Source organism: Cynocephalus volans, chromosome 11, assembly GCF_027409185.1.
Source record: "Cynocephalus volans isolate mCynVol1 chromosome 11, mCynVol1.pri, whole genome shotgun sequence".
Taxonomy (NCBI): Eukaryota; Metazoa; Chordata; class Mammalia; order Dermoptera; family Cynocephalidae; genus Cynocephalus; species Cynocephalus volans.
In genome coordinates, this window is record NC_084470.1 from 71,438,716 (window position 1) to 71,463,324 (window position 24,609).

Here is a 24,609-nt window from a genome sequence, read left to right on the forward strand (position 1 = left end):
AAAATCCTCTAACCTAAGGGAACATGAACTAAATATAGCACAACAAAAGCTGGGCTTGCTAAGATTTGCGTCTGCGATGGCTGTGTGCCCTGGTTTCTTGCATGTTGCTTTGGCTGTTTTCAAAGCATCTATTTTCTCCAGGTGCAGGGAAGTCAGGCTCCTTTCCTGGGCATCTTTCTCCTCTGGAGGGAGCTAGAGGGGCCCAGAGTCTCCAGGGTGGACACTGGCCTTCTCGCTGCTGTATCAGCTTCTCTACAGTCCTGCAGCTGTGGCACATGTTTGGAGGGTAGTGACACAGGGCTTTCTGTGTGATCGTGGAAAAGCACCTTGAGAAGAGTAAGAGGCTGTGGCAGAAAAAAAAAAAGTCAGCTCACTTTGTCATGCCTCATTTTGCCAGTTCTTCATCCTTCCTGATCCTGGGCCTGACCTTTTTTTTTTTTTCCCTAATAAATTTCCTCTCTGATAATAGAAAATTTATATATTCTTGCTAAACACAACATTCCGGTCTTCCCAATGTGTTAAGACATTACTGAAATACAGGAAGGCCTGATATTTCAGATGAGAGGCTGCCAAAGTGTTTTGATCATGCCCTACTTCAGTAAAATATTTTTGAACAATTAGCCCAGTATCCATATGCTAACGTTTTCCATGATATGTATTTACTTTGTATTAATGTATTGCCTTATTACATATCTCCTAAAATACATACAAATATAGAAGTTTTAAAAAGATGGACTAAAGATTAAAAAAAAACAGCCTATGTTTTCAAACACCTTGCTAATTATGGGAGCTGTGTCTTATTATTAGCTATATTTTAAGGTACTATATAAATTTCAGGCAAGGTGCATTGTTAATGACATTAGATGTAAACCTGTAGTTCAAGCAGTCTCCTGAATGACTTCATAGCATCTTGACTGATGTCTCGTCCTATCTGATGGCAGTGGCATTGTGTTTACCTCCTGATGCAGGTGACAGGGCATTGTATAAGTCAGGTGTCACCTCTACCACTTTCCCATTGCTTGCCAGGCTCGCAGTAGGAGTGTTACCTTCAAATCAGAGCTCTCAGCAATCATCTTGGTAGGCCATTTGTTCATCTTGCAAGGGTTAATGTAGTTAAAACTATGTCATAAAATGCACAGATGCAGTTGACTGCCACCAGCGAACTGCAACGTGTCGTAGAATGGACGGAAGTAAATGAATAAGTTGCTGGATCATGGAGACCTCTTCCTTCTCTCACGGAACTGCCCGTTCCCACATGTCACTGCGTAGCACATTCCACATCCTGAGGCCCGACCCTCTGGGAGATGGGGAGGAAGGAGCCGCGGGTCCCAGTGAAGCTGACCCTCTGGCCTGAGCTTAAGAGACGAAGGGGCGTGAGGGGCTGGGAAGCATGTTGGGAGGAGCTGGTAAGAGAAGCCCCAGCCAGGGCCTGCACAGCAGCAGGAAAAGCCCTCATCTTCCTTCTGCTCCTGCCTGTTTGGCAAAAATCAAAGCAGGAGCAGCACTCCGGGCACCCGGAGCTCGTTAACAGGCCTCCCACCATATGGGCTCTGGGCGTGTTTCCCACTGGCAATATGGTGTCCATTCCCAAGCAAATGGCCGCAGCTCATTACTGGCCACTCCACAAAGACTTCTTCCTCCACGTGGTTTGAGTGCTGGGGAGACCTCCTCTCCAGGGTGCATGGAGAGATGAGGTCACCGCAGTTCTCTTCCATCTTTGTCCCCACACTGCCATGCCCTGGATGGGCTGACAACTCCTTTGTATATGTCAACCCCTCTGAATTATGAGGGTCCTTCCAGGTGCACATGAGCCCCGAGCAGACCAAACACCTCATCTGGACATTCCAGGCTGCTAATCAAGCACTCTGTCATCTCAGCCAAGGCCCATGTGTGCTGTGCTTTGATGTGGGGATGCTGACGTGGCATTCACAACCCACCCCCTGCAGCAGGCTGCACTCCAGCCAGCCACAGCTTCCCTTAGTTACCTGGGCACACAGGCAGGACCTGCTCGGGCAATGCTTTACCCTGGGCCTTTACCTGGCTAATCCCCTTCAAGACTTAGCCTATATATCTTTCCCTGCCTCCTTGTATCTCTGCCTCTCAGGCTGCGTTCTGCCCTTTTGCTGTGTGCTTGCTTCCCAAGTGTCCTTTCTCCAGCAGAGCACTTACCATACTGCACTATAATTTCAGGTTTGATGTCTGTGCCTTTTAAGGTTTGCAAGGTCGAGGGCTTTTGCCTGTCACTATTCCTTCTGCTCTGTGTACAGCAAAAATGATTGGACACAGTGGGCCCACAATCACGTCCATTGAATAAAAGTTTGATAATATTTCAGTATTGAAAATGGCATGAGGAAACAGCTCTCTCTCTTGCCTCTTGTGGAAGTACAAATTGGTGTATGTTCTTTAGGGGAAAATTTGGCAGTACCTATCAAAATTCAAATTTCAGTCAGCAAAATATACATGTATATTTTAAAATTTAACCTACAGGTATAAACACATATGCAAAGAAATAAATTCAAGGTGATTTACCGAAGCCTTGTTTCTGCAGTCAAAGATGAAATATTCTAAAAATTCAATACAGGACATGTTAAATAAAATATGATATATCTACACAATGGAATACTATGCAGCTCTGTAAAAAGGAGACATGTCAGTATGGGCTGATATGGGCTAATCTCCATGTATACTGATATTTCAAGCAATGTGTAGAGCAGTATGTATTCAGTAACTTATAGTTGTACTTTTTTTTTTTAAAGAGGAATATATATACATATGCTTATATATGCTATGCTTGTCCATGCATAGAATATTTTGGGAAGGATACACCATCAATCAAAAACAAGATTTTTCTCTGGGAAGGGATACCAGGGTAAGGTAGAAGAGATCATTAGTTTTCACTATAGATCCATTTTAGTTATTTTTCTACAATGTACATGAATTATTTTTCAGTTAAAATCATTAGTAAAAATGAAACATAATACAAATGAAACAGACTAAAAATGGTTGAATGAATGAACGTAGCACCAGGATTCCAAACTCTGCAAAGCTTGGGAAGAATTAGAGCATAGAAACGCTCTCTGGTGGGGTTCAGGGCTTCACTTTTAAAAAAGACTGCACTGTGGGGTCACCCAGCTGCTGCCTGGGGAGGTGCTGCCAGCGGAGGGTGCTGGGCCAGCACACGGGCCAGGCAGGCAGCTCCACTGCCACGATTGGGAAGTTTCTTTGGCATGAAGGAAGAGTAAACTAAGATGGAATCACTAAGAAATGAGTGGCTGTGTGGGGATGTGGCAAGTTCGTGGCCTTCACCACCACAGCAGAGCCCAAGGTTTTATTTTTGCATAGGGACAATGTGCTGCAGTGAAAACAGTCCTGGAGGTGAGTAGACATAATTCCTGGTGAGTTGCTTAATGCTCTGGACCTCAGTATGCTCCTCTGTGTGCAGAGGTAACACCTGTGCTTGCCTCAGCCAGTTGTCTTGAAGGATCAGTGGGGGGTGCACACAAAGGCCTCAGCACAGTGGCCTGGCCAGTGGTAAGTGTGGGACGCACAGGCCCCTGCCTAACTGTGTGGCTCTGGGGAAGTCTCCTGCCTTCCACGGGAATCAGCTTTCTCGTCTATAAGATAAAGAGTTCGAATTGCCCAGTGGTTTTAACTTTTCTGACTGGAAACGGCTTTGAGAAGCCAGTGAATCCTTTGGACTAGCCAGTCCAGAAAAATGCATATATGCTCACACACACACACATTTGGAAACGATTTCACAGGGATCCTGGGTTCCGTGAAGCCCATCCAAGAACCCAGGTTGAGCATTGCCGGCCTGGTCAGTTACACTTGTCTCTTTGAACACTAACATAACTGGGTCTTCCTAACATCTGCGTTCATGGAAAAAAATGTTTGAAGAAAAATAGAAGGCAGGCTACTTCACCCTGTGTATGTCTCTCTTTCCCTAGGGACAGAAATGAGTATCTGTCGTTTCTCAAAGAAAACAGCCAACTTCTTTACTTTCATTCCCCAGTTGCCCCTTTTCTGGGGAGGGATATTGTTTTTGCTATTAGCCTTATTTGCTTTTTGTTTTACTTCCATCTGTAGTCTACATCCTAGTAACATGATTCTTGGTTAATTCTACAGATAAAAGCCAGATTGGGGAAGTGGGAAAAAAAAGGAAGAAAAAAGGAAAGCATGGAAGTGAGTTTTGCGGGCATTGTTGGGTGTGTGTGCCTTTGTGCTTGTCTGAGGGTGGTCTCTTGCTATTCTATAGATGACATATCAGAGGCTCAGAGAAGTTAAATGTCTTGTCTAAGGTCACACAGCTTTCAGGAGGGATTATGCATTCAATTGTTATAACATAATATTTATTGAAAGTGTGTGCTGGGCTTTGGGTATAAGGTAGTAAACAACGTGTCTAGCCCCATGGAACCCCACGCAGCCTCTCCCACAGTCCAATGAGGGAGACAGAAGCCGGCATTTTATCAATTCCCCCTTCTTTTTCTCATTGGAGAGGATGTGAATAGGGCTGAGATCATGAATGAAGGAGGATGGGCAGTCAGGAAAGGGAGATGGCATTTATGCACAGAAGCCATTTATGTCTTTTGAAGAGATGGGAGGTGGGGACAGTACTCTAGGGAGAGAGACAGCCCCCTAAGGAGGGAAAGAACTTGGTTTATTTGAGGGACCGGAAGTTGGCCCACGGAGGGGTGCACAGTGGATGAGGGCAACATGCAGCAGACGAGGCTGAAGAGGTGGGCCTGTCACACAAGTCTTTGTTTTCAGATTGTATTATAAGCATTATGTGGGATCGTGGAAGCAAATTAAGCAAGCAAGTGACAAATCCAACTTGTGAAGATACTTCTGGCTGCTTGGTGCAGAGTCAATAGCTGAGATGCAAGGAGAAATGTCTCTCTTATCTCAGTGGTTCTCCAGGGGGTTGGTACCACGCCTCAGGGGTGTTTCAGAATTTTTGAGAACATTTTGATTGACAAAATAATTGGCGTTGGTCTCTGTTGGCATTAAATGGGTGGGGGCCAGGGATGCTAAACATCCTACAAGGAGAGAGAGGATCCTCCCCAGTGAGGAATCGAACTACATCCCATCTGACTTTTGAATATTCCCACTGGGTATGAATGGAAGTGACAAACCTGCTTATAATGAACTGAGTCCAGATCCTAACTCTGTCTTATATTTAAAATTTAAGTATTTCTGGCATATTTCCAGGGAAATCAAGGAAACTGTACAAAGAGTTGCTGACCATTTCAGTAAATCAGTTTACTGGTACTCAGGATTTTGAGTCCCTAAACTAGCACACCTCCACAGTGGATCCTGTAGCTGTCACCTTCATGATGAGTCTCCATATCGAAGTAAGCAAAGCACTACTTCTTTAGGTCTTAAGTATTTATCTTAAAATTATTTTGTATGATTAATTGATTTCCTTTTCTTTCTCTTTTATGTCATTCTGTTGATTGTCATTGTTAGGTGAGCAGGTAGTTAAATTATCTAAGAATTTCACTTCAAGACAGTAAAGGGCACTACAAATCTTTGCTATAAAGGGTGTTGGGGTCTGATGATGCAGAGAATCCCTGCTCTGTCTTCTGCAGTGAACACTCTTGTTAGTCCAGGTTGGTAGAGGAGAACCTGAGGCTCAGAGAGGTTGAGAGACTTTCCCAAGGTCACACAGAGTGGAGCCCGGGATTTAAACTTCAAAGCTGGGCCCTTCAGCACTTGGCAATGCTTCCTTTTGGTGACCCATGCACTTGGGGACCCAGCTGCAGACACCCACTCTCTGGAGTTCTGTTGGGTACTCCTTGTGATGGGGAGAGCTTACCCGCCCGAGCTCCTTGTCCTCCAAGGCCAGGACGCCTGTGCTCTCTGTGAACAGCTTCACCTTCACAGCGGGCAGTGCGTGGGTTGTGGAGAAGTCACCCTGGGTGCCCCAGCTGCAGACAGAATCAGAGGTCAGGATGGACTTATCCGCCTTGACAACACTAAACTTCCTGTCTTCCCCAGGTCTGGGTGAAGGCAGGGTTAACCCGAGGTAGCACTGGCTGTCACATCCCCCTCCCCTTTCTTCCAAAGCTGCCAGAGTGACAAAAAGTGTTAATTAACTTGTTAGGCAAATGAAAGACAGATGCTCAGAAAGTTGCCACAGGTCTTCACAGAGCACTGTAAGGAATCGCTTGGAATTAGCATTAAATCAAGCTGGTGAGAACTTTCCCTCATGTATTTGCTATACCTACAAATGATTCCAGGACAACCATTCATGTTTGCTTTTATCCTTCGAATCTTTAGTTCTTGGAAACTGCAGTTGTAGATTTTGAGATGGGGCTTCATTTGGTTTAAGCCAACATGCAACTTTAAAAAGAGATTTTAGCAGTAGTGGTGGGGAGGTGGGGAGGTGGGGAGGTGGGGAGCCCCGTTTCCACTGGCATGCAAAGACGAGCTGTATAAAGGAATGAGTGGCACTCTGCCCTGTCAAAGTCAAAGAAGGATTAGAAGGTAGAAGGATGTGGATGTGGGAGATGCCATTCTCTGCTCATGGTTTGTGGATATTTGAGTCTCAGATCTCCCTGGAGGAGAGCCTGGCTTACCCAGCATCCGGGTAGAGTGTCAGGTTTGGCTCACATGAACCCTTATGGGCCCCTCAGATGTGGTCTCCTTATTCATGCACCATGTTTCTTACAGAGAATCCCTCTCCACCCATTCTGTATCTACAAACACATCTTCTGGAAGTGTTAATGGTTTGCATTAAGCCTCTTCCCTAAACCCTTCCACTACATGTTCATTGTACTTGGTGCCATCCAGACCCCGTGCTGTTGTCTCCCATTCATCTGTTCCAGTCTCATGGGCCTCCTGATTCTGCCAACTCAGGCCTGTTTCACTCATGGTTCCCTCTATTGGCAATGTTTCTCCCCACCCCACACTTCACCTTAATGTCCCAGTTGGATTACAGTACTGAACTATCTTCAGCATACTGTATAATTTTGCATCCTAGCAATCATTGGATTTGTAATTATTGATTTGTTTGTGAGATTATTTAACAGCAGAATTTCCTAATATGCTGTAAGCTCTGTGAATGCAGGGACTGTGTGTGTTTTGTTTATATTGCATACCCAGAACTTTGCACATTTCTTCACAGGTAAACAATAATAAATACTTGTTGAATAAAAAAATTATGACAAATATATGTTCTTTCACAGAGCTAGGAAACAGCATAGATATACTTTTGCACAGGGATATTTTTTCATTTTGGCTTACATGATGACATATTTCCATATTGTAAAATATTCATTAAAATATGACTTTTAAAGACTCTATAATATAGCATCTTATGGATGCATCATAATTTATTTGACCATTGTTCTATTATTTAATAGACATTAATTTTTGATTTCATTGACATTAATTTTTGATTTCATCTGATTATTTCCTTGGGATAGAGACCTATATGAGAGATCATTTCTTCATTCATCAACAAATATTTAGAGCTCTTTCAATGTTGCCAACTGTGCTCATCAGTGAAGACTTTTAAGACTTGAGATACCTGTTCCAAAAATGCTTTCCACAAAGTCAGCCACTCTATCCTCCTACCATGAGGGAATGAGAGTGTCAATCACAGGGTGTCCTTGCTTGATCTGTGAAGCATTATTCACTTTTCCTTTTGGCCTATTTTGTCATTGTTGTTTTCATGGGTATGTCTGTGACCACTAGTGGGCTTGAATGTTTTACCCTATGTTTGCTGGCTGCTTATATTTCGTATTTTGTAAATTATGGAAACCTAACGTCTAGCCTTCACTGTGGCACTCAATCAAATAAATCCCGTTAACTAAACTCAAAGACACAGGGAATGTAGACAGAGCTGGCAAAAGAGCACCAGAACAATTAGAATGAGGGGGACCCAGGTCTATAGGAGTCTAAGTGCATGAAAACCATTGAGAAAGCACAACAGTCATAACAGAGAAAGGGAAAGGATATGGAGGAGGGCACAAGACAGAACAGAAAGTTTCAAACACAGCAGCGAAATGAATGTTATATGTGCAGATAGAAACTCCTAACTGTGGTCATCAGCAACTGCAGTCAACCTCTAAGATAGGGGAATTTTTGTCACAGCAGAGGTGACGTTACAAGGCAGGGGGTTTTGAACCAGACATCTTTAGTTCAAATCCTGGGTTAGTCACTTACCAACCATGGGATTTGGGGCAAATTCATTAATGCTTTTGTACCTCAATTTCATCAGCTATAAAATAAGCTATTTCACAGAGTTGGTATAAAGAGTAAACAGCTGCAGTCTTGGACCAGGCTGAGAACCCAACAAGTTTTGGCTACCTTCCCGTCCCCCAAATAAGAAGATGTATTCTAGTAATTGTGATAACTTATATTTCATGCCATCCATCCAACACAAATTTGTCAAGCACCTACTAAGTGTCTGACCCTTGCATGAGGGAAGCAAGATGGGCATTTTCCTCCTACTGTACAAGGCAAATAGCAAACCAGTTATACGGTCATCATCCCATAGATGAGAAAACTAGGAGAAACTCAAGATCCTGCTGATTTTATTCCAGTAAACTGTGATAAGGTAGACTAGAACCCAAATCTCTTACTTCCTACTTTACAAGCTCTTGATCCTATTATGTCATAATTATCCATAACAAGCATTATATGTGATTAGCAACACTGGCAAAAACATGACCATTAATTATTACTTATGATTAACTGTGCTATTAATTTCTTCGGGCATTCATCATACTTGGCCATGGGGATGAGAAAGATTCTTGCGGAAAACAAAAGAGTTCTGAAATGAGAAGCTTTAACATAAAGCCACAAAGAGACCTTGAGCTCAGAGCCCTGGGTGTACCCCACACTGTGTCCCCATGATGCTGTCCTTGGGCCTGGTGTGTAGGAATTCCTGGCCTGCTTAGTGAGCACTAACCCAGTCTGCCTGCACCCCTGCGGCTATCCAAGGATGCTTAGCTCATAAGGTGCATAGCGTAATTCAGACCATGAGGCCGTGCAATGCTTCTGAGACTCCATCAGTGAGTAGAATTCAAGCTGCTGGAGGCTGCTCTGACAACCCCTATCCAACTGGACACGGGGCTGCTTTTCCTTTCCACCAGGCCTACAGCTGGCTTTTTTTTTTTTTTGGCTTTCCACCATGACCTTTGGCTCACCTCAAGTTGTTAGGTCACTACTGAATCCCAATTTATTCATCAGATTTTAAAATGGTAACCTGGCTCAGTAGAGCAGGCCAAAAGAAGTCCCCTAATCTAATCAGCACTGGCAATTTTCAGGGCCCAGTGCAAAGTAAAAATGCAGTCAGTGCTCCTCGTTCAAAAAGCAGAAAAGACGTGCCATTAAATATGTATATGTACTTAGTATACATACTAAAATATAAAGTGTTTTTCTTTTCCTGAGTATTCTCCCTGCTCAAATGCATGCTCCATTATTCCACTGGACTTCACTTACAAATACAAGTTCAAAGATAAAATTTATAATTTTAACCAGCAGAGCATTTAACCAAATGTGGGTTCCTTCTGAGTGTGGGGCCTGTGCAGCTGCACAGGTCACGTGCCCAGAAAGCCAGCTCTGAGATTAATGCCACCCCTGTCTGGTTAGCTTGGGCCAAGGACGGGTCATGAAGTGGGTGTTCGCTGCCACTGGCTGTTGACATGAAATTTTGCTCCTAGCTACAGTCATTGGATTCTGTGAAAACTACTACTGGCTTCTTTTTGTCAATGCTTCCTACTCTTAAAAGAATCAAGAAGGTTTAATTATCAGCACCCTACCCTGCCCTCTCCCCTTTGGGGGAAAAAAGTCATAAAAATGCCCACTCTTTGTCTTTTTCTAGCCATGGAGAGACCTGGCTATCTTAATAACAAAAGCAGCTAATATTTATTCAGATTACTAATTACTAGGCACAAATTCCTATGTCAAAAGTGTTACACAATTATACATGCCTTTTATCTTCTTAAACCTTCTTGGCCTTCCTGTGAAATACCTACAATTATGACCTCCATAGTTACAGATGAGGAAACTGAGGCTCAGAGAGGCTAGGTAATGTGCCCAGGGTTACACAGGGAACAAAATGGCAGCCCGACCCCTAACTCTTAACCATGCTGTTATCTGGCCTCCCTTACTCATTCCACCAATTCACTCCTTTGTGTCTTGACCCGGTTAACATGTTACCTTGGGAACTCAATGGGAAAGTTCTGTTTCAAGACTGTTGGACTCTGGGACACTTTGGTTTCTAACTTTGAATTCATTTCATATGTTCAATATATGTCACAGACTGCTATATTCCACACAGAGAAATTAGCCACTGAAGGAAGCATCAAAACTCTTGGCTTTTTATCAGGGGCCACATGTTGATAAATGAATCTATTTTTCATTGTTGCATTTTTCTCTGCCCATGTCCTTTCCCTTGCTGTGCAATTCACTGTGGCTGTTAACATGAATACCTCTCCCCAGAAGTTTGCCAGAACGAAAATACAAAATTGCACTTTGATTTGAAAGACCAGAGGTTGATATTATTTATTGTGAACAGAGTTTGGAAAGGTCAACTGATTAAGTGAACACAGGCAGATAAAAGAAAAATAGGTTAGGTGTCCCTCTTCTGTGATCCTATCTAACACTGTACTCACACTGTATAGCTATTTTATAAAAATGTTAAAAATAGCCTCCAATTTTTGAGTGCTTACAGTTTGCCAGGCCCTGGGCTAGTGCTTTTTATGGGTTATCTCATTTAATTCTTTTGACAGCTCTAGGAGGTATATTTCATTATTATCCCCACTTTATAAATGGGGAAACCAGGGTTTGGGAAGGTTAAGTAACTGGGCCAGAATTTTAGGCTATCACAGAGCTGGGCTTCAAACCCAGAGCTTCTGACCTCAAAGCCTATGCATCAAACTATGGGGTTTTACTGCCTCTCATTAACTCATAACACAGTATTATAATGTAGTCTGACACTTATCTGTGTGTGTATCTGTCTCCATTTCCATGTGGTGAAAACCTTTTGGGCAGGAAGTTTTTTTTTTTTTTTTTTTAACCTATTTTGTGCACCAAGCACGGGGCCTGACAAACTATAAATATTTGTTTAGTACCTAAGAAGGAGTTACAAATGCAGAATAAACATGTCACCAAATTCAGGGGATTGTGGAGAGATGAGATACAAGAAATAACCAAGGGTGTGACTGCCTCCTTTGACTGAGGGCTTTATCTCCTTAAGGAATTGATGTTTTTAGGAGCATACCAAATTTCTGAAGTGCACACAGCTGCTGGCAGCATGAGGGGGACACTCAGCATACGGCAGCTCTCTGGGGAGCAAGACACAATCCTTGAAGGTCGAGGAATGGTTAGCCAAGGGCTGGAAACAATGTGGTTGCCAATGGTATAACGATGGAAAGTGCAACCAAGTTATAAAACAAGATGTTATTACTTTTTGTCTTTTCAGCCACAAGTACATACCCACAGACTACAGAATGCCATTACCTGCAGTGGCACCTCCAAATATGAAGGAATGTGTTGGGACATGTGTGTCTTTTCCAAACCAAGCACTTTTTGCAAGAGAGTGGGGAATAGATAGATGAATAGTCCAACTGACTAACCTACAAGTGCTATATGGCATTGGCTGCAGCTCTAACTTCCACTGTTTAGGAATTGTATCTGTCGTTAGCCCTTCATTTAGGAAGCACTTCCTGAATGTCTAACATGTGCAAATCACTGTCTTAGCTGCTGCTGTGAATTCAAAGGTAAATGAGATATAAGCTCTGCCCTCGTAAATATTACATTTTACTTGGGGAGATGCCATGTGCAGAAATGATAACATTTCTAATGCGTGAGAATGAGCCTCAGCTTTCATACCTGTGAATTGGGATAAAAGTAGTACCAATCCCAGAAGGCTGATGGAAGGATACATAGGCAATAAGCTATTGCACATACAGTGTTCAAGTCAATACCTGGCACACAGAAAGCACTAAAAAAAATTAAGTCTTTATTTTAGGATTATAGACCAGAGGTTGGTAAACTAATGCCCATGGGCCAGGCCTGGCTGACTAGCCACTTATGCATGGCTCATGAGCTAAGAATGGTGTTTAGACTTTTTAAAGGCTGAAAATAAAAGAAGAATATTTGTGACACAGGAAAATTATATGAAATTCAAATTTCGATGTCCATCATTCAAGTTTTATTGGAACACAGCTATGCTCATTCATTTACATATTTTCTGTGGCTGCTTTTGTGCTGCAATGGCAGAGTTGAGTTGCAACAGAGACCATATGGCCAACAAGCTTAAAATATTTGCTCTCTGGTCCTTTACAGAAAAAGTTTATTGACCTCTGTTAAAAACAGTTCAATTGCCTATTCAGCCAAACGGAAATACTTTTATTTTTGTTAGCAGATTAGAAGTATGCTCACCTATGCACATCCACAAAGATAAACTATAGACAAGTGCTAACAAGGACAGCTCAGCCCATGGTGATCCAATTTGCTGCTCTAAATTCTTCATGGAGCTCTTTATAGCCCTCTTGGCATATCAGAAAATTTGGGCTTGTGCATCACAGCATTTCAGACACGTGGTGTCCAAATGCTGCTTCCAGATTCACTTGAGCTGGCTGACTCATTTAGTCGCACTACATCATTATTAATATCAAATAATAAACATGAGTAGCAGACAATCCATATCGGGAGGCGGGGGGACATGGAGATGACTTTTAAAGTTACAGCACATTATTTCTCCAAACCTATTCCACAGTGCCACTGCTTTGATAGTGAACACTTTGATCTAGGGGAGAAAATGGAAGACAGAAATACGCTTGGGGGCAGGGTGGGGCGGAGACAAATCTATGGGTAAAGCAACTTTGTACTGTGTGTTTGGAGAGCATCTGCTTGATCACAGTCACATCTCTGTTTACTATTTAAAGCCTCTTATTTGTGGAAGCCTCCTTAGACCATATGTTATCAACAAATGTTGCTAATCAAATACACACAGTAATTTTCATTAGAACTTTCCCCCCACGAACAAAAAACATTTGCCACATAGGGAATATACCTCCCAAAATGACAGTAAACATCCACTGCAAACCTTTGACAGCAGAGTGATATATACGAATGCATATGTGAGTAAGCCAAGAACACATCCATGTTAGGCAAATAAGGACCCTTGGAGAATTGGATTTTGTGCAGGTTGGTACTGGGGGGGGGGGGAGGGAGTTGATGTCATTAGTTGTCATGGCAATGCTCAACATAAGGCCATAATTCATGCCTCAGAGATTGGATTTGCATTTATTCAAGGTATATGGTTTATGTGAGCTGGGTGTTAAATTGGTGTGGTTCATAAAATTAACTGTGAGCTTTAACAAGAGAGAAGTGTCATTTCATGGAATGAAAGTGCTGTGGTCCTGTTGCTAAGATGGAAAGTTAATAATCGCCTGGAGCCAACTGCATTAAAATCTTTGGGCTTGCCCTTCAGGCAGAATGTGTGATATTCTACTCCGAGTGGATCAATTGTGCCACCGCCGCATGAGTCACGCAAACTAATTGATAGGATATGATTCGGGGCCTTTAGTGTACTGGAAAAGCTAAGTTACCTCTTATCTACATAAATGTGGCGTTTGCTTTGTAGAAATTGGGTTGTCTGGGAGGCAGAGAGATGACATTTCCACTCGAATGTCTCCTCTCTAGGAATCTGAAATTGAATATGTCCAGCCTCAGCTGGATCTTTTCTCCCTTACATCTGTTCTTGTGAGTCTTCCCAGCTAAGTCAAAGGAACTGCCAGCCACCCAGACGTCATCCCTGTTTTCTTCTCTTCTCCCCACATCTGCCTTATCACCAGATCTTTCATATCTCCTGCATGTTTCATAGATCAGCTCATTGCTGTGAAGGAAAATAAAGCAGAAAAAGGAAGTTGGAAGTGCCAGCAAGGGGCGGGGGAATATTTAAATAGGGTGGCCAGTTAAAACTTCACCCAGAAGCAATTATCACCTGTATGATTTACTTCTTTGTTTTTTTCGTTTATTTGTTTTTGTCTCCTTTGGCTGGAATGTAAACTCCACAAGGGCAGGGATCTGTGTCTGCTTTCTTCATCACTGTATCCCAGCATTTAGCGCAGTGCCTAGCCCACGGGCGCACTCAACAGGCATTTACTGAAAGAATGAGTTCACTGAATTGTGAATTCCTCCACACACATCTACATATATGGAGATGAGATTTAAATTAAAAGTGAATTATAACAATGTTTGATTATCCATAGACTTATACTGTTTGTTATGGTTAAAGAGGAAGGGCAGGAAAATTCCACTCTATAAATTTCATAAGGGCAAGGGCCAAGTCCATCTTGCTCACTGTTGTATCCCAATGTTTAGCTCAGTTCTCAGTGCACAGGAAACATTCAGTAAATGTTTATTGAGTCGAGGCTGGAGGGAATAGTAAATACAACACTTCATGGAAATACAGGAGACCTATGTATCAATCTTTATTCTCTCTCTAGCTATGTGACCTTGGCCAAGTCTTGGCAGAGTCTCAGTTTGCTTCCCTGTACGAAAGGGGGTGGGGGTGGGTGGGAAGGGAGGGAGGGGAGGAGGCTAATTTTTTTTGTCCTAAAGACAAGAGTTTCTAGTGTTTCTTGGAATTTCCTCTCTCTGCTTATATTACCCATCTGTTCTTGCATGCTGTCCACTTTTTTCCATCAGAGCTCTTAACATATTAATCAGCTGTTACAAATTCCTGATCTGTTAATTTCAACATCTCTGCCCTATCTGAGTCTGGTTCTGATGCTTGCTCTATCTTTTCAAACTGCAGTTTTTGTCTTTTAGTATGCCTTCTAATTTTATGTTGAAAGCTGAATGTGAGGCACTGGGTAAAAGGAACTTAGCACCGTCTCTGGCAGCAATTTCTACCGCTGGGCTTCTGCTCCAGGAAGCTGTGATTCTCTGTATCTGCCTGTCTGTCTCTCCAGTTTGGGAGGCAGCGATTTGTCCTGTGACATTAATTCTCTGACAGATCAAAGAAGAGATGCTGATTTTCAGTTTGTTCAACTTCTTTTCTTGTTGTGAGGACAGAAATGATGACTTCCAAGCTCTTCACGCGCCCGACTGGAAACCGGAAATTCAACAGAGCCTGGATATTTCGAGATCCTATCCAGCTGCAAGAGCTTAGATTGCATTATTCACTGAAGGTTGACTCATAAGAAATATATATAGGTGGTCAACAGGAAAATCTAAATTTTCTGAGGTTGGAGCTAAGTGACAGGGTGGTGTGGGGGGGAGGAACTGTCAAAGGCTAAATCTTTGAGATGACGCCGTATCACACGATTTGAATCTCAGTGTTGTATTCTCTGAAACGGAGCTTACAGTGGGGCCCAAAGATGTCCCCCATCATTGTGAAAGGAGGTGAGGATTTTGTCATGGGAAATGATAGCTCTGTTTTTCCAGTCTGAGGTTCTTCTGCATCCCTATAACCTAGCTGCCTTCCTCTAATCATCTGTTTATTCCAAATTCCTGAGGATCTTTAGAGAAATGAACTGCTTACTGCACAGCAGACATAGAAAGGAGCTCTCCAAAGGTTGTGGGAAATGCATTCATTCATTTTCTCCTCTCTGTGACTCAGCCAATCAACTTCTATTTAATTTCCAACACTGGATGCTTTCCTGTAATTGCTTTTGTAACCTGAGCTGGTTATTTTGGTTGCAACCTGTGATTGCCATAAGTAACCCAGAGACTCTATGACTAACTGCGTCTTTAGAAGTTGAATCTGCCTTAGGAAAACTTGCAGCCTCCAGAAGACTCAAGGGTATACAAAACCCACACTGCAGTCAGCTAGGCCAAAGCTGTCAGGAGGCCTGGGCCAGGGGAATTAGAACATGCATTGCAAACTCCTTTGCCTTCCACTGACAGCATGAGCCAAATGGAAAAAAAACTGGGAGAGAGAGAGCAACAAAATGTGAGTGGAAAGAAGTCCTGAAGATCACATCGGCCATGTCCCTCATTTACAAATGCAGAATCTGGTATAGTGGGGAGGAATTTTGGAGTCAGACTGTTCTGTATCTATCATCTAACAGTGTTACAATCATAGACAAATTTATTAGCCTCTCCGGTATCAGTTTTCATGTCTCTTAAATGGGCACATTAACAGTAACTACCTTATAGGGTTCCTTATCTGTTCCCCTGCTTCCCCCCACCCCCAATTAAATGAGAGAAGCATTTACTACAATGTATATTCTTTATAAAGGGCAGTCCAGGGAACACAGAAGTAAAAGTGCAAGCTGTGGAGTCAGGCAGCCTGGGTTCCTCTCAGCCATGTCACCTTCTACCTGAGTGATCCTGAGCAGCTGACTCAATCTCTTGCAGCCTCTATTTTCTTACCTGCAAAATGGGGATGGATGTTTACAGTGCTTCTCTCTTAGCTTTCTTTTGTTAGAATTAGATGAGACAATACTTTTCAGCTTGGTTTTCAGTAAGCTCTCCATAAATGTTACCTATGAAGTTTGTGGTGATAATTATTCAGTGACATCTCAAAGATACACAAGTTAGTCCAAGTGCCAGCACTAGAACTGAACATCAGGATATGAGCTGACCTTGCAAGTGTTTCCAAACAATGGCTTTTGTGTTTTATAGTCTGGGTGAAATAAAATTGAGGCTCGAATTTAGGCTTGAGTTTTTGGCAGTGATGGCAAAAGGATAAGTGCTAAAAACTCATTCTCATTTTCTTGGACTCCCTTGTCTGAGGGCCTGGAACACTTTCTCTGCCCCCAATCCTCTTTTCTTCCTTCACTCGCATTTCCTGACCCCAGGGGGGTAGGTCTGATTATTGTTCAGTGCGATTCACTCTTTCCTGCCTTCTCCAAGAGAGGAGTTTTCTTCTTGCCCCTTTGGTGCTAGGTTCGTCCTGTGTGACTTCTTGCTTTGGCTTCCTTCTGGGCAGAGTATATATGTCCCTGCAGCTTGACTTTGAAATTATTCATTGACTTTCTTCAGCTAACAGGGCATTAGCAGATGTGATGCAAGCCCAGGCTTGAAATGTGCTTAAGGGGTTGGCTTGCTCTCTTGTGCCTCTGTTACCACCACGAGCAAAGCTTCTTCCAGGCAGCTGCTGTCTCTTCAGCCTGGATCCCAGAATGAACTAGGTGGAACAGCCCTGAGCCTAACCTACAGTGAGAAGCCAAGGCCAGCCAGGCCTACAGCTTGAAGCAGAGCCACTCAGTTGAGCCCGGCATAGACCAGCCAACCTCCAACCAATTTTCAGATGAGTGAATGAGAATAAGTGACTGGTTTTAAGCCATTGAGTTTTGGGGTGGTTTGTTACATAGCAATAGCTAACCGATACAGCCTTTTTATCTGGTACTTAATCACATCATCCTATTTCTACTCTCTATGTGTTATAGATTGTTCTGGAGTCCTGCAGAATATCATATCCTGCAGAGCCCAGACACATCTTATAGTCCTTTCATATTATAGAAAGTCTGTAGCAGTCACTCAATCAACACCTGCCTAATGAATTTGCTGGCTTGAAAATGACCTCCCTGTTCTGTCAGTGTCAAGTGAGGCAGTCTATCCACAGTGTGAGAACTGGACTGAGACCTGCTGGTGCTGGCTAAGGCTGCCACAGGCACTGTCAAGGTTCTCTAATGAGCAAGTGTGTCAACACCTCCCAGGGCCGAGGCTCGCAGCCAATGTCTCCCAAGCCACCAGTGGTCCAGTGCTCCCAGGGCAAGCCCTTACCGCATCAAAGTTGCTCTAATCAAGCCTCCCACATGCAAGCAACAACCACAAAGCCAAACATAGCAGCATCTGAGTGCCCCCAACATCTGTGGCTTTGTCCGAGAGGGGATCCAAGCTGTGGTGGGCACACAGAGGCAGCACTTGGGGGGTTCAGGATGGCCATTCAAGGCTTTGGCTGCCCTCCAAGCAGCCAGCCCCATCCCATGAGACCTCCCAGTTGCCTTTGACATAGGGGATTATGAGACCTGTTGTTGGTTTGCACTGGGGAGGGGGTTGATGCTTCCAGGGCTGGGTTCCCATCATCCCACAGAGAGGAATCCCTGAGGACACTTGTGAGTCATGCTTGTCTCTTTCCCCAGGGACTGGCTTGTGGGTTTGCTCTTTATTTTCTCTGTTAAGCATTTATGAGAAACCACTAGGAGTGGTCATGAATGCCAGGAGTCTCAAAGGGAAAGGAGAAGTAGGGCCAGCTGGCTAAACGCCCCTCAGTGAGTACTGACGTATTGTCTTAAAGCATTGGGGAAAGTGCTTTGGAGGCCAAGTGCATGGCATAGGCCCAATCTGCAGCCAGAGAGTTGTTCTTGGAAAGTGATGAATCTCAGTTGTTGAGAAATATTAGCATCACTTAACCAGACCCAGCTCTACTGACACCATCTCAGCAGAGCAAAAATACTGCTTGTGTTCCCAGTCACATCTGGGTCTTCTTGCACTGAGACTGGGGTTATTTCAAGTTCTCCACAGGGCCTAGCGACTCCTACTTGGGGACCCCCACCCACCTAATATTAAACATACTAAAAGGCATCCCAGAACATCTTGAAAAAAATGTACAAAAACTATATGAGAGTTGAATTGAGTTGCAATGGACATAGGTAAAACGTAGAAGACATTTAATTAAATATTATTTTTGATTTTGTCATTACCTTTATATATTTTGGAGTTAATACATTTTCTTTTAACTCTTAGATAGTTTCATAGGCTATTGAAGAACATTTGAGTCCTGCCGGCCACTCTGCCTTGGGCCCAGACATAACTAAAACTTCATGGATGGTGCTCAGTTTCACTCTGAAAGAGTACATTTGAAGGCTCACCAACTGAGAAGAGCCAGAATTAACTTTAATTTTCTTCAATGCTGACTTGTGTACCTCCCTACAAAAATCATCTTCATGCCTTCTGCCAACTAAAGTGAGTGAGCAGCTATTTCTGCCACCATGCATTTCCTCCTAAAAAGTATCGTGCTCTCCTTTGCCCCAGCAGTGGGGAGGCATAGACTTAAGGGAGGGTCGGCTCTACCAAGCGTGCCTGAAATACCCAATATAGGAGCCAATCAATCACTCGCCTATGGAAGATTCTCATTTCCTATGAATTTGACAGTAACAAAACTTGCTCTCTTTAGCCCCCTGGGTAGATAATGATTACGAAAACCTTTTAATGTTTAAAAGGTTGTTAAAAATGTTAGTTGATCTTTTTACAGTGGAGCCTTTTTTTGGATGCATCCAATCTGCCACTGCCTTCCTTCCTGCCTCCTCCTCTTCCTTGTTTAGGGATGGTTACTAGGTGTGCAATTAAATCCACTTGGAGCTCATCAGCTTCTGGGTACCTCTGCATTTCCACCACTCTGCTTGTCAGGGGCTCAGTGTTACTTTTTAAGGTTTCCACCACATTGAGCCTCAATGCCTTGGAAAATTGAGTGGCAGAAAGCAAAGCCAGGTGCAGCTTGGGGGGAAATCTAAAGGTGCTGTGATTAGAAATGTGGGCTCTGTAGTTAGACGGGCTGGTTTGAATCTTGGTTTCATCTCTAGGAGTTGTGTGAGTGCAGGCAAAAGATGTAACCTCTTAGAGCCTCAGTTTCTCCCTCTGTAGACTGGGAATAAGCAAAACACCTATTTCATAGGGTTGTTGTAAAGATTAAATAGATAATTCAGGCAATGTATTCAACTAGCCCATGAACACATAGTATGGCTTGACTGAATAAATGTTAGCTACTATTATTAAGAAGGTCCTGGAAGTGACAGAAGTTTAAAAGGCCCTTTAAAAGTCCAAGTGGTTGAATTTGAAGAAGAAACTTAAAAACCCCTTTTCTTTGGTAGAGCTTCAGCACCAGCCATAATCTTCTTACCGTTAAATTCTGTGCACCTTGATGGACTTGTTTGTAGAGATCTTTATCAAGATAACTATTTAAGATCATCCATATAGCAAGGAAAGTGTGAGTTCCCTCTCCTGGTTCGCCTCCTACCTCCTGACCAAGCCTCCTCAGTCCCCTTTGCTGCTTTTCCTCCTCTCCTTCCAAACCTTAGCACACCCAGGCTTCAGATCTTGGACCTCTCCTTTTGTCTGTCCATACCAGTGGTACTCAGTGATGGTGATTTTGCCCTCCAGAGTACATTTGGCAGAGTCTGGAGGTATTTTTAGTTATCACAACTGGAGGAGGGAAGGGTTATAGGGGGAGCAGGGGTGGAGGGTGGTCTCCTACTGGCATCTAGTGGATGGAGGCCAGGGATGATGCCAAACATCCTGCAATGTACAGGAAAGTCCCCAACAACAAAGAATTACCCAGCCCAAAGTGTCAGTAGTACTGAGGTTGAGAAACCCTGGTCTACACTGACCACCCTACTATCTAATAGGCACCTCCCACTTAATATGTTCAGAACTCAACTTCTGGTCTTCCCCATCCCAAACCCAAATTGGCTTTTCCTGAAGTCTTCCTCAGGCCGGCAACTGGCAAGTCCATCCTTCTAGGTGCTCAGGCCAAAAGCTTAAAGTCATCTGTGACTCCGTTTTGTTGCTTACATCCCACACCTAATACTTCAGCGAGTCTGTGGGCCCTATCTTCAAAATACAGGCAGAATGTGACACTTCTCACCACTTCCACTGATTGCAACCTGGTCCAAGCCACCATCATCTCTCCCCTGAATTACTGCGATGGCTTTCAAACTTGTTTTTCTACATTTGCCCTGTCTTCCTTGGCCCCCAGAGCCAAAGTGATCTTTTAAAACGAAGTCAGCTCTGCTGATGACTCCTCTGTTTGCACACCCCAGCGTGTCCCTGTCTCCCTCAGAATAGTGACAAAGTTTTCCTCATGGCCTACAAGGCCCTACGTGAGTGGGACCTTCACTGCCTTTGACCTTGTCTCCTACCACTCTCATTCTCGTTCATTTGGTTCCATCTATACTGCTCTCTTTGCTGCTCTTCAAAAAGCTATGCATGCTTCCAGTTCAGAGTCTTTGTACTTGCTGTTCTCTCTGCCTGCAATGCTCTTCCCCCAGTTCTCTGCATGAATCACACTCTCAGCTTCTCCCAGGAGTGCTGGGGGTATTATTTCATGCAGGATGGTCAGGGAAGCAAAATCTTCCCCAGTACTATTACTTCCTTCCTACTCTATTTTTCTCTTTAGCACTTTTTGCCATTTAACACGTATTTTATTGTTGTTTTTGTTTGCTTATTTCCTGTCTCCCCCCAGGAGAAGCCCATCTCTGTGGAGGGCAGGGGTTCTAGACTGCTTTGTTCTCTGTCATATCTGTGTCTAGAACAATGCCTGACACGTTTTAGACACTCAAATATTGGTTGATTGAATAATCAGTTTTGAAATAGTGCTACTGAAGAGTTATGATGTCAGAATGATTTTCATTCATTATGAATAGAATACTCCAAATCTTCTAAGCCAGCTACAAATCCCCCCCCTTTTTTTTGCCACTTAAGTGCTGTGTAACCATGGGAAGCTACTTAAATTCTCTGAGCTTCAGTTTCCTCATCTGAAAACTTATCAGAGTTCTTATGAGGCTAAATGAAATAAAACATTCAGATTTTATAAGATTAAATGAAATAAAACACATAAAGCACTAGGCACAGTGCCTATAACATACAAAAAACACTGAATAAATGGTTACTGGTGCAGAGATAACAATGGTGCTATACATCGAGGTTTTCTCTCGTCTACACAGGAGCCCCTAAGAATTTCCTCTGCAGCTGTCCAATTTCAAAAGACTCTACCAGAATGTTCCTACCCGCCTCTTCCCTACTCATCCTTTGTTGGACTTTCTAGGCTAGCTCCAGGGTCCCCCAGGCTCCACGCCCTCTGATTCCTCTGATTATTTTAATCCAAATGAATTAATGAGATAAGGGTCTCACTGCTGAAGGAAATGGTTACGTCTGTAATGGAGATGAGTTACTAGATGTCAAGCAAATGACTTGTCCCCTGGACTTGTGAGGAGCACAACATGAGAGGCTACTGCGATAATACAGAATCAGAGACAATAGGCAACTGACTGCATGGCTGTGCTTGTCGCGCTCTCTGTTTTCCAGTGAATGAGGGCGAGTGTACTGATTTAGTTTCAGCAGTCCTCATCTGTTGCTTTTTGTGGTTGTTCATTTGTTCACCCACTCATAAATCCACCCACCTGTCCAATCTATATCGAGTACCCAAGGTGCTATCTGGGCTTGGGACAAGACCCAATGAATGAGACAGAGAAAGTCCCTGCACTCAGGAAGCAGCTCATATTGTTTGGGCAAGACAGTTGATAGCTGAATAAATAAACAAGATGATTTTTGAGGACAGGAGCTGTGAAGACAGTAGAGCAGGGTCATAACATGGAGAATGACTAGGGCAGGGCCACATCAGGTGAAGTTGTCAGGGACATCCTGTTTGAGAACATGGTTCTTAAGCTGGGACCTGATAGAGGTAGGGTCCCCAGCAAGCTGCCCACCCCCCCTTCTTAGTGAAGTGAAGGGAGAATGGGTGAGAGAACACAGCTTCAAACCCATCAGAAGTGCGGGACTTAAACTTCTGGTCTTTACTTTGTCTCTGGTGCCCACCATCCTGAAAACATTTGTTGAGTGAATGAATGAATTTGGTTGATTCTCTCTCTCTCTCTCTCTCTAGCTCAGCTCCAGAGCTCCTAGGTGGAAATACCCAAGCATGGACAGTTTAGTGAGCAGTGTTACTGGTGTTCATGGGAAAGAAGAGTCTCATGATGAAATAAGTTTAGGAAATGCTGGCTTAAACAAAGATCAGTCCTTGTATGAAAGATTTCTCACAGCCTTTATTAGGCTAATGTACTTCTGGAGCACCAAGAGGGGCCATAGCATATAACATTCCCCAAAGACCATCACAAATAGCTAGTGTCTGGTGGAGGATAACTTGGCAAACCCTGAAAGAGTTTGACTAATGTACCAAAGAATTGATGAGCTAATAATCAGTTCTGGATAACCAAGGTGACCTCTAAGGGATGATGGGACTAGGGGTGTCCTTCTCCTAACCAGGTATTGGTGTCCTAGTGAAATCAGGTAAAACGGATTGCTGCCATGTAGGAGAAAATAATCAAATCACTTAAGAGGCTTGCTTAGAAGGAAGGAGGGCAGGCCATTAAATTTGCTGTGGGTGGAGTTTATGGTGGCATTAATTTGGGAAATGCAGAGAAAGAAAAAGGTTAGAGAGGAGATCTCTCTATATACATTTTTTCTCCTATTCCCTTCTGTCCTCCTTGAGTTACTGCCAATTTGCATGTCCGTGAGAGAGTGCCCGCACCCCACCCCACCCCCGCCCCCCTGCCCGCTGGGAGGACGGAAGGGGAAAATCTCAGACTGTTATACTCTAGGCTGAGTAATGGAATCATTTTAGTGATTAATTACCAACTGTTTCAAGCACTTTCCACGAATTATTTAATCCTCATAGTGATGCTATGGGGGGTGGTGAGCCCCATTTTACAGATGAGGAAACTGAAGCTTAGAAATATTGAGTAATTTGGCAAAAGTCACACATTTGCTAAGTGATAGATGTACCCCCCGCCCCCATTCTGATGTTTGAGTCCCATTCTTAGCCACTTCAATAAATCGACTTGAGGATCTCAGGGTGGGGTCAATAGACCCAAGAGTACTCCATGCACATGGGTGTGTGGGCCATAGTGACAAAGACAACCTGAGCTGAACTTTCTGAGTCCTTGGACCTTCACTTTCCTGTTCACCAAAAAGTAAACTTTTGACTCCTGTTTGCAAAGTCAGCTATGATACAGAAATTGTAATAATTAAGAAGCAAAGATCTATAAAATAAAACTAAAGATCGGTACTTTAATCAGTGTTACTTGCTGATCCTGTTGCTGATGATTTCCTGAAGTAGAGAGCCAGGATCTGGACGCTGTGTTTGAAAAGGCACGGTCCCTGGGGAGGCTTGAAGTTTATTTGCTAAAAGAAGAATAGCTCCTGTCTGTTGTCCCACACCAGCTTCAGGCAGTTGTATTCTGTGCTTTGTCCCTGTAAGCATTTAAATTTGTGATCCCTGCTGAAGGGAATAGGGTGCCTTTGACAGGGGGGCAACGTAACGACTGCTGTTTAGGTGTGTGTGGGATGTGTATGTGTGCACTCAGTGTGTACATAATTATGTAATCGTTATTATGTAACATTTAGGAGCTAGAACTCTGAAATCAGTCAAACTCAGGTTTCCTGTGTCAGGCACTAGTGTAGATGCAGATATGGCAAACTCAGATATGGCGGACCACTTGCGATCTTGGGTAAGTCCCCTAACTCCTCTGAGACTCAATTTTATTATCTGTAAATGGGGAATAATAATGTCTCCTCATTAGGGTTGTGAGGATTACATGAGACTATGAATGTTAAGAGCTCAGCACAGTGGCAGGTAACACTGAGAGTTCTCAGTAAATGCTAGTTGTATGTGATTTAGGATGATAATTTGTCAAGAGTATGCAGGTAGATGGGAGTAAGAAGAGGCTGGGAGCATGTAATAGTTTAGATGGGACAAGAGCAGGGCCTTGAAATCATGGTTTGCAGGGAGGATGAATGTGGTACTCAAACAGATTTCCAGGCTCCATCCTATACCTACGAAACAAGACAGGTCTTGGTCTCCCAGTCACAGACTCCCCCTCAATATTAGGTAGCATTTGAAGGAAGGAAAGAGTAATCACT

At 43.4% G+C, this 24,609-nt stretch overlaps 1 protein-coding gene across 3 annotated transcripts in view; it reads right to left on the bottom strand.

Annotated features, from left to right (window-relative positions):
- The window catches only part of CADPS (calcium dependent secretion activator), a 431,225-nt gene that overhangs the window by 170,518 nt on the left and 236,098 nt on the right, over positions 1-24,609 (bottom strand). For all 3 annotated transcript variants that reach the window (XM_063113329.1, XM_063113327.1, XM_063113328.1), the window contains exon 7: positions 5,816-5,927. In XM_063113329.1, the coding sequence (XP_062969399.1) occupies positions 5,816-5,927 (112 nt within the window). The remainder of the gene's footprint in view (positions 1-5,815; positions 5,928-24,609) is intronic.